Raw genomic sequence first — 17,550 nt, 5'->3', positions numbered from 1 at the left:
GTAATTATTCAGTTGGAAGGTTTAGAACCACTTGCTAAAATTTCTATGTGATTGTTGAGTCTGTTAGTAAAACTTTTAAATAGCCTTGTATGATTGATTGTTGGTTGATTAATGCCAGTGGCAAATATTTCATGCATGTTCAGGAGGATTTAGCCTTTTGTCTATGAATCAGAAATAGATTGAATACAATGTCTTGTCGTGAGCTTTTTCATTGGATGATTAAACAATTTATGGAAAGAGAGCCAACAAAAAAGGTGCATTTTTGGAAGATGTAAGGGATCATAGATTTATTCTTACGAGGAAGCTCCGAGCATGCTCGGAGCTTTTTAAGTAGGCTCTTCTCAGCAGTTTCTGTGACAATAATTATCATGATCCATTAAGATGTCAATCAAATTTATACCACTTCTATAATAAGGACATCTGGTCTATTCAATAACATTTTGCATGAAATTTTACAAAACTAAAATAGATTAGAAATTCTTCAGCAGTACTGTGTAATGGCTTGGAAAGAAATCTCAATTCTCCTCAAAAAGTAAAAGTCATTTAAATATTTTCTTATTATATTATATTATCATTCCTTTTTAATAATAAAAAAAATTCTCATTTTATGATTAGATGATATGATTGAAATATAGTTTATATTATATAATATGCTGCATAAAAGTTATCGAGACACAAACAACAATCAGGGGTGATACTAAACAAGTTATTTTTTCAGTTACTTATATAGGTATTTTTTGTTTTTTAAAATTATATAACTATAGTTATTTTAAATGTCAAAGAAGCATGGACTTAATGTAGTTTTTGAGATGAGTAAAGAGAGGTTTCTTTAAAAATAATGAGAAAAATATTACTTTTATAAATTATGTTATTCATCTTCCAAAAAACTTAGTACTTACAATTAATTAAGGAACATTTGTAATTGTTTTTGATTAAGATTCAAATTATAAATAACTTCTTGTCTTTATTTAATCACAAGGTTCCATCTATCTATATCTGTCTATCTCTAAGATTTTAAGGGGAAGTGATATTTTAATAGCCGCAAGAGGCCAATCTTTGACCAAGAAGTATGGCATCAGAAAGGCAATTAGTGCTTTAGGAGGATTTAAATAGTTTTATATTTCATGGGGAAAACAACCAGATGTTTGTGAAAATTTGTTAAAGCTTGTAAAACCTGTATGAATGGACACCTATACAAAGAATATTAACAGAAGTAACTTATTCATGATCATGATATAGAAGTAATATTTGAAACAGCCTTGTTTTCAACATAACTTGTATATGTAATTTTGAAAATTACTTGTTTAAGTAATGCCCCATACTAATAAATAGTAATATGTTAGTTTTTTTTTAATATAAAATAGCAAACTTAGTTTTTTTTATAGAAAATTATGGCTACTTTAGGAAAAGTTGTAATTCATTATTGAAAGGCTGGTTTGAGGGTAATACCACCAATTTTTTCCCTCTAGTATGTCTCTCTTTAATAGGCATTCTTTTTTTTAAATTGTGTGGATTTAGCTTTGTTTAAAAAAAAAGAAATAATTGGCACGAGTAAAGTTTTATCCTGTACTACAGTAAAACTGTTTTTAATTGATATTTTTCAAAAATAATGTGCAGAATTTATCTTTGTTTTAAATAAAGAAATAATTAACATGAATAAAGATTTATCCTGTCCTGTACTTCAGTAAAAATACAACTTTACATTTCTGTGCATATAAGAAAGTAAACATCACCAGAAGTTAACCAATCAAGTTCTCTCCCCCTCTTTCCCTGTTTACAAAATAGATTTTTTTTATTGCTTTGAAACACACAAGATACATGCTTACAACTCAAAAAACTTTTCTGCAATGAAATGGAGGGCTCATTTCCAACAACTGTGAAATTAAATTGAATATAAAAAAAAGATCAAACCTTCAGGGCTCGACAATAACGCTTGTCCGATACCAGAGGAAAAAAAGGTCGGACAAGCAAAATCTATATCAAGCTTGTCCCACGGGACAAGTTAAATTATTATGCAGAAAATAAATTTAATCCAACTTTGATGAACAAAGTAATTATAAACACAAGTATTAATTTGACATGTTTACTTGCAATCGATAATTTAAAACTGGTTCTTTGTCAGGTACTTTTTAACAGGTAAAAGGCATACTATTCTCGGAAACCAGTCTTACTGATCCGAATCAGCGATGCGCTTTGTAGATAAGGTAACTTTACAAGACAGTTCGTCACCAGATTGGAAACGATTCGGCTCCAAATTTAATAGACAGTTTGGCACCGTAGGAGACATATTTAATAGACATGATTATTAGACAGTTTGGCAACGCAGGAGACAGGAGACATTTTGGGACCAAGACAAATCAGTACCTCATTTTCCTACCTTATTCTGTTGCTTTATAATAAATACCATACCTAATTATTTACCATAAAATTCCCAAATCATATTTGATCATATATAGAAAAAAAAACAATACTTGCAATACGGTGACCTATAGTTATCAATTTCTGTATCATTTGGTCTCTTGCAGAGAGTTGTCTCATTGGCAATCATACCTCATCTTCTTTTTTTCATTGACTGCATTTGAATAAACTTTTTTCAACTTAAAAAACCAGGATACAAATCCAATGAGTGGAAATTGACAGGCCTATCAGAAGGTGCCTCATGTGTAGAGTCTGATGAGACTTTGGCATTGATGAAAACTAGAACCTAAGTCCTGTGACATGACTAGATTCAGTTGTTCTCGACTCATATTTTTAAAAGGTATTTCAAAAGATATAAATCAAATTCTGTTCTATTGTTTTAATTCATTTTGTTCCTTGAATCAACTTAAAATGCAAAAAAGGTTATTATTAAGATTTTTGTTGGACAAGTTACAATTTCATTCGGACAAGTAAGTTTTGGTATGTACTTGTCCTACTGGACAAGTTGAAAAAAAGTTATTGTAGAGGCCTGCCCTTTTCCCAATGAAACTGAATGTACTATGTTTTGGAAGTATGGTTAGAAATAAAAAAATCATAGTTAGTGTCTTTGATGACTTTATATTTCATTTCATATAGAATAAACTTAAAATATATTTATAATTAAAATATAAAATTTGACTATTTATTTTTGTATCATGTGTATTAAAAAAAAGAAGATAGTTATTAAGAAAATGTTTTAAAAACATTTTCTTTCTGTGAAGACTTGATACTGTTTTCTAAGCATTGTACAGTAATATTGAAGAATTTCTAATCTATTTTATAGTTTCTAAAGTAGCCATAATTTTCTGTAAAATTAATGCAAGATTTATTTGAATAGACCAGATGTTTACACAGCTGTTAATTGAGCTTCCTCTTTAATGCTCTACTTTCCTTATCATAGATTAGAAGTGCTATAGATTTGATTGACATCTTAATGGATCAAAATAATTATTGTCACATAAACTGCTGAATAGAGCCGACTTAAAAAGCTCCAAGCTTGCAGTGAGGTGAGAGTTTTTTGGCTACATGTTGAAGGCCTCACTATGGCTTTGAGATAAAGAACAGCAATAAAAGGGATGTTCCTTTGCTTTTTGTGTGTACTGATTTTGTGTCATAGATAGATGCCCAATATCCTTTGTTTTTCTATTGTTGTGGCAAAGGATATATACATTTTTTAACAATTGTTAAAGTTTACAGATATTCTGACCTTTGACGATCATCACTACTCCAATGAGATTTGGTCGAGTACTTATACACAACAACCAAACCCTCATCTTACTACTGTCCAAGATTTCTATATTTCCATACCCCAAATCAAACTTGGTGATGATAAAAATTACCTTTTGTTCTAACTGTGACTGTAGGCTCTGTTTTTCATTTTCTTTACGCTGACATTCCATCTCTTTCCTCTTCAAGGCAACTTTCAACTTCGATCCTTCAGCCTCAGCCTCTGATTTCAATGTTTCATATTCAGTATTAGCTCTATACAAATAAGAAAAAAAGATTAAACACTAATATAGAAAAGTTTTATAATTTTCAATTTTTGAAACAAGGGCAAGGACATATGATTGTTCACTGAACAAATTTATTTCAAAATGCCTTAATCTGATACAGAGTCATTCACATATCTTGAAAGTAAAGTTGGTCCATTAAAACTGCAATGATGCAAAGCAGATACTCCTTGTGTATTTCCTTAAATATCTAATAAAACATAAAAGTATTCTTGGCTAAAAAAACAATTATACAATTTTTATATCATTTTGGAAATGTTTTTTATTCAGTTATGTGCATCAAATGGAGTTAAATTGGTACTGATAATGTTATTTCTTAAAATATTTAGAAATTGAAGTAAATCCACCATGTTCACATTAAGTTGTCTATGATGCAATGGTTCATATAATTTCAATTGTATGCTAGCATAATTTTGCGTACTTGGATAATTGGAGATTCAAGAACTTTTAACTTGGGTCATTTAAAAACTAGATACTCATATATTAACTGATTATTAAAATAAAATAAATTATAAAAAAAAAAGAATGAAAAGAAAACATCCTCCTACTTTTGTAATTTGGCTTCAGCATCCTTTTTCAAAGCCTGCATTTTCTCCTCTGTAGCTTTAACTTTAGCAGTGCATTCATCTCCATACTTCTTTAAGGTTTCTTCGTTCTATAAATAATAACAAATTAGTATTTAAGACAGATTCACTCAGACTCATGGTCTTTGTCAACTTTGGGTCCTCTAAGTACTTTAATTTCGTAATTTATTTGGCCTTCTTTACCTATTTGATTCGATTATCACTGATGAGTATTATGTTGACAAGTGCGTGCATACAAAAATTTATCTTGGTATCTATGAAGAGTATTTTCTTTGTAGTATATGAACAATGTTAATATATATATATATATATATTCAACAGGAATGGACATCCTGAAAGGCTTAATATCTTTAATGATTTGCTGATAAGTTTTGACAAAAAACTTTTTCTAACAATTTACATGCCTTAAATGGCGTGTCAGGACTACAACATAATGTGGATTCATTTATTTTCGTGGGTGCCAATTTTCGTGGTTTGAGGAAAATTTGAACATTCGTGGATATTTAATTTCGTGGTTTGGCAAAGTCTGCAAACATTCCTTTAGTAAAATTTGCAATTCGTTGAATATTTAATTTCGTGGTTCCCCTGTACCCAAGAAATCCACAAAAATTGGTATTCAACGAATATTAATGAATCCACAGTACATCATAAAATCTTAACTTTGATGAATGGGGTACAGGTCAGGTGACCCCTGTCAGACAAACATTTACACCTTACAATTAAAAACCAAATTGAAGGTCTTTCCACCAAAAAAACATATATCTGGATATTAAAATAGTAAAGTTCGGTTTAAAATGACATTTCCAGCGTCTAATGATAGCTTATTGTACTCTGATTCCAAAAATGTATGGTTTCTATACAATATTATTTAACTAATGGAAATAATTTGTTACTTCCGGTTTGAAAAAAATACTTCTGGTATTATTTAAAAGTTTACTTGACACTGATTCCAAAAATATCTGGTTCCATATACTTTTTTATTAATCAAGTACAAAAATAGCTACTTCCGGTTTACACAAGGTCACTTTCGGTTGGCTTTTCCAAGGTTAAATGGCATGAAGTCTAATGCAAAAAGTCCCATGGCTTTTAAAACATGTATACATATGAGGTAAAAGCAAAGGTGAAAATCTAGAAAATCAAACTGACCTATTACCTTGAGTTCAATTTCAAATCATAAACCAAGGACCTCAGATCAAAAGATCCTAGGTCTTAATCATATTTGGTTATTATATCACCATACGCATATTTTTAAATACAAGAGGGGAGAAAACTCTAATTTAATGTTAGCGTACCCTTTAAACTAAAATGCATGTGTTACGTCATGTCGCAACTAACAATTAAGTAAAAATATGTTGTCGATATCTTATATGGTGTTTGAAAAGAGGTGAAAATGAGCCAAAATCCAAATTTAGAAATGACCTTGACCCTATTTTCTTTTTTTTGGACCAAGGACCTCAAACCAAAAGACCCTAGGTCTGTATCACTTATGGTTTACCAATTACAATTACATTTTACTTATTTTAAATACAGAAGGGGAAATAACTCTCATATGGAGTTTCAGGACCACTTCGGTCAAAATTATTTTTAAGATCCTAAGGATATAACGAGCAAATTGGTGAAATAATTTTGTCGTAATCTTTAACGGTTGCGAAGGAGATGCGTACACAAGAAAAACAGTATTTCGGGAGAAAACTCTTACAATAAAAAGTGTTCAGCTAAACAGGGTCAGTTTCTAAAGCACAATAACTGTTCGATATCATATGCAAAAATCTAAGGGACATCTTGCGAAACCACAAAGCACTGTATGTGGCGGAAGAAGAAAAATTAATAATAATAATCAGAAGGAAACCAAAAGGTCTTTCCACAGAAAAGTGGAAAGACCTAATTATTCTGAAGACTATATTAAAGATTATAGTTGTTTAGCTCATATCAAAAAAATTTTGGTTGTAGGAAGTTTCTGTCAAAGTTTGGTAAAAGTCCAGGATGGTTTATGAATCTAATAAATGTTTCAAAAACTTTAACTGCAGACTGTATGTAATGTTAACTGGCAGAAAAACTCAGTCCATTTATAAGTAATATATGGAAAAACAGGAAATATTTCCTTCTAGATACTAGCTTTTGATCATAAACATGCTTCTGTCCAAGTTTGGTACAAATCCAGGATAGTTTGAGTTATTAAATTTTTAAAAACTTTAACAACAGAGTGAATGTAATGTTAACTGGCAGAAAAACTTAGTCAATTTATAAGTAAAATACGGATAAATAGGATTATTTTTTTTTTACAAAATTTACTTCTGGATACAATTTTATGATCATAAACAAGCTACTATCAAATTTTGGTAGAAATCCAGGAAATTTTAAGAGTTTTTAAAATTTTAAAATCTTTAACCACAAAGTGAATATTTGTGGACGCCGCTGCCGCCCCAGACGACGGAATGTAGGATCGCTATGTCTCATAGGCTCGACAAAAATGATCTTACCGTTATATATCCTTGAAGAACTGTTTTCAATTTTTCATATCGTTGGTGAAGAAGTGACAGGGTAGTTTCTACTGATTGTTCATCAGTATTTAGCTACAACAAAAAAGCATATAAATAAAATAGATAAATGTGTATTATTACATTGGTAGCAATGAATTACATTGATTTCCCAGTCAAATAAAAACCGATAATTTCACATGTGAAATAAACGTGGTTATTTTACTCTCTGACGTCATACAACAATAGGCATGGTCAAGACGTCGATAACGTCGGATCAAAACAAATTGTGAATGCGTAGAAAAAAAATATAGTTCCTTACATTTTTCTACATTAATTTCATTTAAAAAAACTGTTTGCCAATGTAATAAAAAGAATAACTAATCAAAGAATTCAAATATCGAAAAATATTCAACTCGTGACCGAACAACACTGATAATTAACTCATGCGCTACGCGCATTCGTGAATTAATGTGTTGTTCTGTCACTCGTTGAATATTTTTCTCTATTTGAATTCTTCGATTATTTATTCTATAAATAATGAATGATGATGTGGAAAGCAATAAAATAAATATACATATAGAAATGAATGATGATGTGGAGAATATCAAAGACTTTTTCTGAGCAATGTGGAAAGGTTCTTCTATTTCTATGGATTTTTAAGGGTAGGAAAGGACTTCAAACATCCCCTTACTACCAACATCTGTTCTTTGTCAAGAGAAATTGTGCAGATGTACAGAATTATAGACAACCCAAAACCAAAGTCCAAAATAAACATTTTTCATGATCAAAATCAAAGAATATCAAACTGATAATTACTTTGATTAGAAAATTATCATTTTACATGCTAATTTTTTTCATTTGTCATGCAAAAATATTGGTGGTTATGATAGGAATGGGGCATTCCTCCTATATCCTTTAAATGAAATATAGCTATTTTTATGGTTTTATTAGAGTAGTTTGTTCATTTTTATATGAATTTGCACAATTTAACATAAGATTTTAAGTTTATTAGATTTTTTATAAACATAATGGTCTCTTATTCAGATGTATATTTCTGCCTTTATATCACATACTTGTTGTATTTTATCTTTCAATTTCTTGATTTCTTCATCCTTTTCTTCTTTTAATTTTTCTTTTTCACCTGAAATGAACAACACAAATATTTTAATAATTGATTTTTTTTAAGGCCGAGGTTCCTCACTACCTAACATATCACCTACAAAAATGCAAATCTGGACTGTTTTTTTTTTCCCCTTCCAAAATTGCTTAATCACACTGGAAAAAATTTGTGATTGAATCGGTTCATTGCAAAAGATCATGCATGATTGGTAAACAAAAATTGATTAATGACATTTTTTTTTTTTTTAAATCACAATGCTGATCATGCCAATTTTTATTGCTGAAATAATATCAAAAAAAAAAATCTTTACAACATTAAATCTTGACTATTCAGTTTATCTAATTTAAAAAAGAAAACGAGACATAAACTATGAAATTCAGGTCAGTATTTTAGATAGTGTTTTTTGGTAAGTGAAAGTGATAGCACACAGCTGCTTTTTATCCATTTTTTTTCTGAAAGCATTCTTGGATGTTTTCCTAAAATTAAAGCAAATTTTAAAACCATTCTATTATCATGATTATGAAGTCTATCAAGATATCACCAATATAATAAAATAAAAATAATGTTGCCATGTGGAAAACTCTGGCATGTCTACTTCACTATCAAAATTTTGAATGGTATAAACAAAAACAAACATATATACTTCAAAATATTGACTAGAATGGGATATAAATACAAAAGTATGGTTTCCTCAATGATGCTTGGCAATCATAAATTGAAAACTTACCAATTAAATTATCAATTGTCTTTTCATACTCAGCCAATATAACCCTACAAATATATAAAAAAGATCAGTTATTATTTATAATTTTTTTATAATGTACGATATTATGCAATCTTTTTTTGACATATGAATTATTTGGTAAGTAGCCAATGAAATGAGGACTATTCCAGAAAAAAAATATTAGGGGGTTGAAAGGCACTTTAATTATTTTTGTAAAGGATGGGCAGGTCAAAAATTTCAATTTGTGTGGTTTATATATTAGCGAATTAAAATGCAATTCTATGAGTGATGGCACTAAAAAAAGTGTCTTCCAACCACCCATAGTTTTTTTCTGGAAAAGCCCAGAGATAAAAAAAACATGTGAGTCTTCCAATGCAGATATATCACCTGCCATCTTCAAATAAAGTTTAAAAATTGTTTGGAATTGGAAACACCAAACACCACACAGATTTAAATAAAAAATAGCAAGTTTACAACTTCTTGTAGAAGAGTCAGCACAACTTTGGCAGATTTCAGTTCACAAGGAGTTAAGAAATAACAAACAAATATAAGCAGAAATCTTTGGGCCAGTTGAGCTAAAAATAAAACATTAAATCTTACATGATTTCATCAAAACTCTTGGCATTCTTTTTAGCTTTTTCATCTCTGGAAGCTAATTCTTTCTTTTGTTCCTCCATTATCCTTTTCATCTGATCTTCATACTGTTTTTTTATCAAGGCGTATTCTCTTTCCTTAGCTAATATTTTCCCTTGAACTTCCATCAACAGGGCATGTTGCATCTTCTTCCAATCTGCCTCTGTGTATTGAAGAACCTTTAAAAAAAAAAAAAAGAAAATTAATCTCTCAGCCGAATTCTGGAAAAGTGGTTGTCCAAAGGTTTTGACCATCAAAATTTTGCACAAGTAACAACACAATTTTGGTATTTGCAATAAACAGTCAGGGGTTATTCTTAAACAAGTAACATTTAAAATTATCTATACAAGTAATGTTGATAATGAGGCTATTTAAAATATTAATTATATAAGTAACTTTTCTCAATATTATTTTTATAGTTTTCCAACTATACAGATTTTACTAGCTTTAACAAATTTTCACGGTCATCTGGTTATTTTTCCCATGAAATATAAAATCTAATCTTTCTGAAACACTAATTGCCATTCTGACGCACTTATCTTTCATATCGACGCTTTTGGGTCAAAGATAGGTCTCTGAGACTATAAAAATATCATTTTTAAAGTAACCCTTTATCTCTATACTCCTCTAAAATCTAATAGATTCTTCATTTTATGATATAAAATGATGTAAAAATTCATGAAAACTACATTTAGTCCATGCTTCTATTGAAATTTAAAATAACTCTGGAGTAATTTTATGATCTTAAAAACAAAAATTACCTATTTAAGTAACTGAAAAAAATTACTTGTTTAAGTAATGCCCCTGACTGATAAATGCAATAGACCAGGGGAAAAGACATGTTGAGAACTGTGTTGCAGAAAAATCCATCAGATTACATGTACATAATCATGATAATATACCACTTCATATTGTTAATAATACTTTAACTTTAGAAAAAAATGTGTGCACTTATTATGATTATTGTGATCAAAACAATGGACAAAAAAGTGACTAATTATTGCTGACAGGAAATGCTGCATACAAAATAAGTACCGATTTTCATTGATAATAATATCAGGTTGTCTGCATATTGATATTGTAAAATATCAGCTGCAAGTCACATTATGAAGCTTTTTGTTGAGTGAGCGCAGCAAACAAGATCAAAAAGGCTTCATATTGTGTTGAGCAATATGTGGGTGTTGATTGGTCTTTTTTTTTACTGGGATAAATACCTCAACAATACCAGAGTCTGAGTCTTGCACATCAGCTAAGTTCATTTTAATTCCTTCTGCCTGCTCACCAAGTCGATTCTGTAAAAAGAAACAAAGAGATAAATTTTGTTAAAGTTTTCAATGTGCTATCTTACAAGGTAACAATTCAAAGAGAGACAGGTTCTTTAAAAATAATCTAAATGTAGTAACTGTCATAATACCTCTGACACATTGTTGTTAAATGAAAAGAACAGTTTTAAATTTGATGCATCCTAACTGCTTTTCTGAATTAACCTTCATCAGAAATGTTCAAACCAAAATAAATGGACAGATGATACCCCTGCTTGCATAAAACGTAATAAAGGGACATAACTAGAGAACTGTAAAAGTGACACCACACAAATTCAAACTTGATTTGTGTTTTATGGTAATAAACATTGTGTATACGTGTCATAACATTTAGTTGAGGCAAACTTAAGTTAGGAAACAAATTCTTATGTTGTACTGTTACACCACTGTCCCAAGTTAGGGGGAGGATTGGGATCCCGCTAACATGTTTAACACCGCCACATTCTGTATGTATGTGCCTGTCCCAAGTCAGGAGCCTGTAATTCAGTGGTTGTCATTTGTTGATGTGTTACATATATTTGTTTTTCGTTCATTTTTTGTACATAAATTAGGCCGTCAGTTTTCTCGTTTGAATTGTTTTACATTTTCATTTCGGGGCCTTTTAAAGCTTACTATGCGGAATGGGTTTTGCTCATTGTTGAAGGCCATACGGTTACCTATAGTTGTTAATTTCTGTGTCATTTGGTCTATTGTGGAGAGTTGTCTCATTGGCAATCATACCACATCTTTTTTTTTTATAAAAATGAAAAATTCAGCAAATTTTACGTTTATAAAGTGGAATAACTTGTGAATGGTAAAAGTGACGCTTAGTTTGAAATAACATACAAGAATTAACTTAGAATTACAGTTGCTAGTGGTGGGGGCATAAAAATGGAATGCCAAGGATTTATGAATCCTCAATATGTGAGGTGCTATAAAGGAACTGGTAAGGTCAGTTAAAATATCACGCCTTAAAATCAATGTTTGAAAAGTACATCTCTATAGAATGGACATCAGCTTGTTGAGGATATAAATTTATCTGTAAGTGCCCTTCTGTGCTTATATACAAGATACCATAACATAGTAGATACATAAATGCACGATTTAATAGATTTTTGAATACAACTAGAGAACGGGAATACTGAACAAACAAGTGAAAGTGTGAGCTACTGCTCACTGATGATACCCCCGCCCAAATATTTCGGTAAACAGGAAGTTGTTGAGTGATGAATCTGAAAAGGCATCACACGGCATAGCTGACTTATATAAACCCTGACACCAATTTTCAGAAATCCTTGTATTGTAGTTCCTGAGAAAGATGCGACAAAAATTTACAACTTGGCTATCATGTGTAAAATGATACAAGTGTTCGGTAAACAGGAAGTTGTTGAGTAATGTAGTTCCTGAGAAAGATGCGACGAAAAATATTCATGGGATGGACGGATGGATGGACAGACAGAGGTAATAAAACAGTATACCCCACCTTTTTAAAGCAGGGGTATAAAAAAGGATAAATGCATTTTTTAACTTTTAAAAAATATAACAAATTAAAGATCCAAAAATTAAAATTATAAAAATACAGAAAACATGTAAATGTTGAAAAAAAATTCGTAAGGGTTCCGCGGAACCCAGTGTCTCGCCTACCTTTTCTGTTAATCGCAGGCTCAACAAAAATGAGGAAGTAAATCAATAAAAATATTCCTCTTGATACTATCTTTTGATTGTAAGAAGCTTCTGTCCAAGTTTGGTAAAAATCCAGGATAGTTTATGATTCTAATAAATGTTTAAAAACTTTAACTGCAGACTGAATGTAATGTTAACTGGAAGAAAACAAAATTTCCTTCTAGATACTAGCTTTTGATGATAAACAAACTTCTGTCCAAGTTTGGTACAAATCCAAAATAGTATAAGAAAGTTATTAAAATTTTAAAAACTTTAACCACAGAGTGAATATGTTGTTTCCTGGCAGAAATCTAAGTCCATTTAAAAGTAAAATACGGAAAAAATGGATTTATTTTTTTACAAAATTTCCTTCTAGATACTAGCTTTTGATCATAAACAAGCTTCTGTCCAAGTTTGGTACAAATCCAAAACAGTATAAGAAAGTTATTAAAATTTTAAAAACTTTAACCACAGAGTGAATGTGTTGTTTCCTGGCAGAAAATCTAAGTCCATTTAAAAGTAAAATAAGGTAAAAATGGATTTATTTTTTTACAAAATTTACTTCTATATACTATCTTATGATCATAAACAAGCTTCTGTCTAAGTTTGGTACAAACTCAGGATAGTTTAAGAAAGTTATTAAAATTTTAAAAACTTTAACCACAGAGTGAATGTAAATTTCCCGGCAGAAAAACTAAGTCCATTTATAAGTAAAATTCAGAAAAAATGGAATTTTATTTTTACAAAATTTACTTCTGGATACTATCTTATGATCATAAACAAGCTTCTGTCCAAGTTTGGTAGAAATCCAGGATAACTTAAGAAAGTTATTAAAATTTCAAAAACTTTAACCACAGAGTGAATATTTGTGGACGCCGCCGACAACGCCAACGGAATGTAGGATCGCTATGTCTCGCTTTTTCGACTAAAGTCGAAGGCTCGACAAAAATAGCAATTTTTACTCTGTTATCATTTCTCAAAATCCTGATGTATGAATTCTCTACTAATTGAAAAAAATTTTAAAAAGATAATTCAGTGACAAAAACATTTTAATTGAAGGAAAAGGAATTTAAAGTCAAATGATTTAATATTTTTTGTGATATATACATTCAATCCTATACATTTGTATATCTATCTGTAGGATATTCAATTTGCTATATATATATATATATATATATATATATAAGAAAGAACTACAATTGCTAATTTTATTTTTTTTCTGAATCTATCTTCAATTGTGTATGCTCTAGTTACTGGTAAAATTGCCAAAAAATCTGCAAGAAAGATCAATTACATAGTAGGGTAAGAATGGCAACTCTTGTGTAAGTTAAAGAATGGGAGACAACTTTGCAATTCTGAATATACTAACCACATTTATGCTCATACTAAGGATGTCAGGTGAATCAGATAACAAGTCCACAGCTGATTTCTTCAATTCCTGTACAGGTGTCTTAGCAGGGGTCTTTTTCTTAGCTCCTCCATCCAATGGACCTTGTGAAACAATACCAACATTTCGAACTGAGGAAGGCTTTGGAGGTGTTCCAAACAGCAGGAAGCTTTCATCACAATTGCTACAAAATACTTCAATGTTAAATCAGATCCCCTTGCATGTTTTTTTTTTCTCTCAAAAAAAAATTGAATAAAATTGTCATTTTCCAATCTTAAATAGACACAAACTAGAACTTAATTCATTGTCCTTTGACCTTCTTTATTTGATAGCTTTTCTAACTGTCAATCTATTTTTATAAAGACAAGATAAATAAAACTGCTAACAACCATAATTTACAGTTTGGAACATTAAGACAGGGAATAAGAGAAAAGAAATCTTTAAATACTTATAGATTATCAAAAGAGTGGGTGTTTCCCAGCTGTAACTCTCATTTTTTTAAAATATTTTTTAATAATTGAATTCAATTTCAGGTTTTATTTAAAACATAGTATAAGTAAGAATAATAAGCACAGTAGAAAATAACAACTAAAAATCTGAACAAATCAAACAGTCAAACAAAATAAAATATAAAAATCACAGGCTTAAAAACACTATATGCAAGCACTGCACTGGCATGAGCTGTTATATGGATCCCATGTTTGTACCAATATTTTGAATTGGTCAAAAGATGTTTTCATTCGACAAAGGTTAAGCAGCTCATTCCAGATTTGTGCAGCATTATAGTGAAACGATCTCAAACCATACAGAGTAGTTCTGACTCTTGAGAGTACTGTTGTTTCCTGTGATCTTAAATTATACTTCTGAATATTAGTATCAATTAAATCATGAAGATAAATATAATAGATTGGACTTTTTTGTGAATTATTTTTTAAGTTTCTGTTGAAATAGTTTTTATTCTTCTTCTTTTTTAAGAAGGTAGTATTGACTTTTCTAGCAGTTTTTCGTATAAAATATCATAATCATCATCGATGAATCTGAGAGCTCTTTCTTAATTTTTTTCCATTTTAAAAGAAGTTTTTGCTACAGTAGTGCCAAGATTACTGGACAATAATTACCTATTCCTGAATCTATAGTTATTCCAAGAAGTTAAAGATTTTCTTCACAAGAAATTTTGTTTCCATTTAAATTTAACGCCAAATAATATGTTTATTTGTTTTTTTTCCAATGGCTATAGCCTAGAATTTGTTAGGATTAGCCTCCATTCAATTTATCGAAAGAAAAAAAACGTTTATTAGATTTTAACTATCAGTTTCTAAACTTTTAACAACTTCATCTTTATCATAATCACTAAATGATAAATGTAGTTTTATCATCAGCATAATTATAAATGGTGCTATTTTGTACAAAATGAAATATGTCATTGAACGGCGACAACCCCAAGTTTGGTGTACTAACCACTCAAAGACCCAGATTGTTTTTGTTGATAAATAACACAAACATTACTAGACAAACGAAATAAATTTTCCTAAGTTCAGTGCCTGTTCAAAGTCAGGAACCATATTATTTGAGATCCTTTTCCGTCAAAATTTATATTCAAAATATTTGACTTTGTTTAGTGTATTCTTATGAGTAAACCAAGTTTGACGTTTGTGACCCTTTTTATTCCTGTTATTTTTCTTATTGTAGTAATCGTGAAAATTAATTTAATTTAAACCAGAGCCATTACATTAGGTGTAAGTGCTTTCTAATCTTCAGATTACTATTGGAGGAAGATTGCTGAAGTTAGTTTGATTGTTTACTGACATTAAGTCAATAGTTTTTATAAATTCACCACATTTTACACTTTTTTTCATCTCATATACATATGCTACTTACATTTCCCTCAGTCGCTCCAGTTTCATGCTTGCTCTTCTGATATCTATGCTGGCTCTTCTTGGATCTATAAAGACAAAATAATCTTCTTAATTTTAGTTCATTTATATGTTTTGGAGATTAGTGTGACATCCAGTTTCACTGAACTAGTACACAATTTTATTTAGGGGACAGCTGAGGATCACCTCCGGTGCGGGATTTTCTTGCTGCGTTGAAGACCCATTGGTAGCCTTCGGCTGTTGTCTGCTCTTTGGTCGGGTTGTTGTCTCTTTTGACATATTCCCCATTTCCATTCTCAATTTTAGCCTGTAAAAGCTAAGTTACAAATTACAAATTAAAAATAAGTAATAAGGTTTTATTGCTTTGAGTGAGACATCCTTGTACTGTATATTCATATAATATTGTGGGTACCAATTTTCCATGATCAAGGAAAACATGCAAATTTCATGGATATTTGATTTGGAAGTTTGCCAATGTCTGCAAACAAGTATATAGAAAATTTGCAATCTGTGGTTCATCTGTAAAATTGGTATCCTTCAAATAATAATAAATCCACAGTAAAAAATTTAAAGAATCAATCCTGTGATCATCATTGATTAGGTATGAGAAATGCATGGAGCAACGGGTAGCCAGCAGTTTAAGGAAAACCTTCATTAGATATGACTGGAAGATTAGATTAAAATGATTTGTCTGGCATTCATTGGTGTTGGAATATTCCTAATTGATATAGATTTTTAGTGTAGTCTTTAAGTACATAACCTTACCATCTGGGGGTAGATTGACGAGGGGGTCAAACTTCACATACAACGACTGTCTACTCAGTGTTGAGGGATCCTGAAACAAAAAAATAACGAATGTTTTATGCAGTGTGTAAATTTTTCAAACATATTCAGAGATGACTCACAATTATGATGCGATATAATGTAAACTCTGCTTTCTCATATTTAAACTTTATTAACACATGGAGTTTGATTTTTGCGTACTAGCTCACAAGGAAACAGTTTGTATTAAGACTTTCACAATTTATTCTACCTAAGGCCAAAATAAATAAATAGTGTGTTTCCTATTTCACCTCGAAAAAAATTAGGTAGGGTAGGTAGGTAAAACATTTTATTTTATAAAAACTTTTTTTTTTTCTATCGATAACAGCAGAAAAAGTTTCCAAATGAAATCATTTGATGTGTCTTGCATGTTTCTTTTGATATTTAGAATAGTACTTAAATCTTCAGCTTTTTTAATTTTCTGTTTTAGTTCTGTGTAAGAAATATGAAAATAAACTTTAATGCAAATTTTATGCATTTCATGGGTCGTAATATACTGACGGACTTTAGAAACGCAACACACATTTTGGTGAACTTTTTTTACCAAATCACGATTGATCCTCATATAACAACTATTCATGCTTACCATACTTCTTTATGGTTAGAAAAATTCAATACCTGACGTACCTGAGGTTATGTAACATATCGGATTATTGAAGTCGCACGAATTTCTCAATGCGAAATTTGTAACCAACAAATGATTTTTTAAGGATTTTTTTTGGTGAAACAATTCTTTCAATCTGTACCCACACTTGAATCATTAAACAAATGTTGCATCTCCATATTGCTGAAACTAAGCAGTGAAAATCTGAATCAGGCCATAAGAATATTGCAGGCAGGAATACGTGAACGTACTGTTTTCAGACAATTTCACGTCAGAAACTCGTTTTACTGTCCTTACAACAACGGTACAGGCAGACAGGATTTGTTGATGACCATCCATGACCAGATCAATATGTAGTGACGACGCAACGTCAATAAAATTTGATTATGCA

The 17,550-nt window shown here is 30.4% G+C and overlaps 1 protein-coding gene across 1 annotated transcript in view; it reads right to left on the bottom strand.

Annotated features, from left to right (window-relative positions):
* The window catches only part of LOC127718743 (transforming acidic coiled-coil-containing protein 3-like), a 41,437-nt gene that overhangs the window by 1,638 nt on the left and 22,249 nt on the right, over positions 1-17,550 (bottom strand). Inside the window, exons 7-16 of the mRNA XM_052224798.1 lie at positions 16,499-16,568; positions 15,738-15,801; positions 13,842-14,043; positions 10,724-10,801; positions 9,477-9,688; positions 8,880-8,923; positions 8,106-8,173; positions 7,033-7,125; positions 4,517-4,623; positions 3,798-3,939 (exon numbers count right to left, since the gene is read on the bottom strand). Of these exons, the coding sequence (XP_052080758.1) occupies positions 3,798-3,939; positions 4,517-4,623; positions 7,033-7,125; positions 8,106-8,173; positions 8,880-8,923; positions 9,477-9,688; positions 10,724-10,801; positions 13,842-14,043; positions 15,738-15,801; positions 16,499-16,568 (1,080 nt within the window). The remainder of the gene's footprint in view (positions 1-3,797; positions 3,940-4,516; positions 4,624-7,032; positions 7,126-8,105; positions 8,174-8,879; positions 8,924-9,476; positions 9,689-10,723; positions 10,802-13,841; positions 14,044-15,737; positions 15,802-16,498; positions 16,569-17,550) is intronic.

This window comes from Mytilus californianus, unplaced genomic scaffold, assembly GCF_021869535.1.
Source record: "Mytilus californianus isolate M0D057914Y unplaced genomic scaffold, xbMytCali1.0.p SCAF_10, whole genome shotgun sequence".
Classification (NCBI taxonomy): Eukaryota; Metazoa; Mollusca; class Bivalvia; order Mytilida; family Mytilidae; genus Mytilus; species Mytilus californianus.
This window is presented reverse-complemented; position numbering and strand designations above follow the sequence as displayed.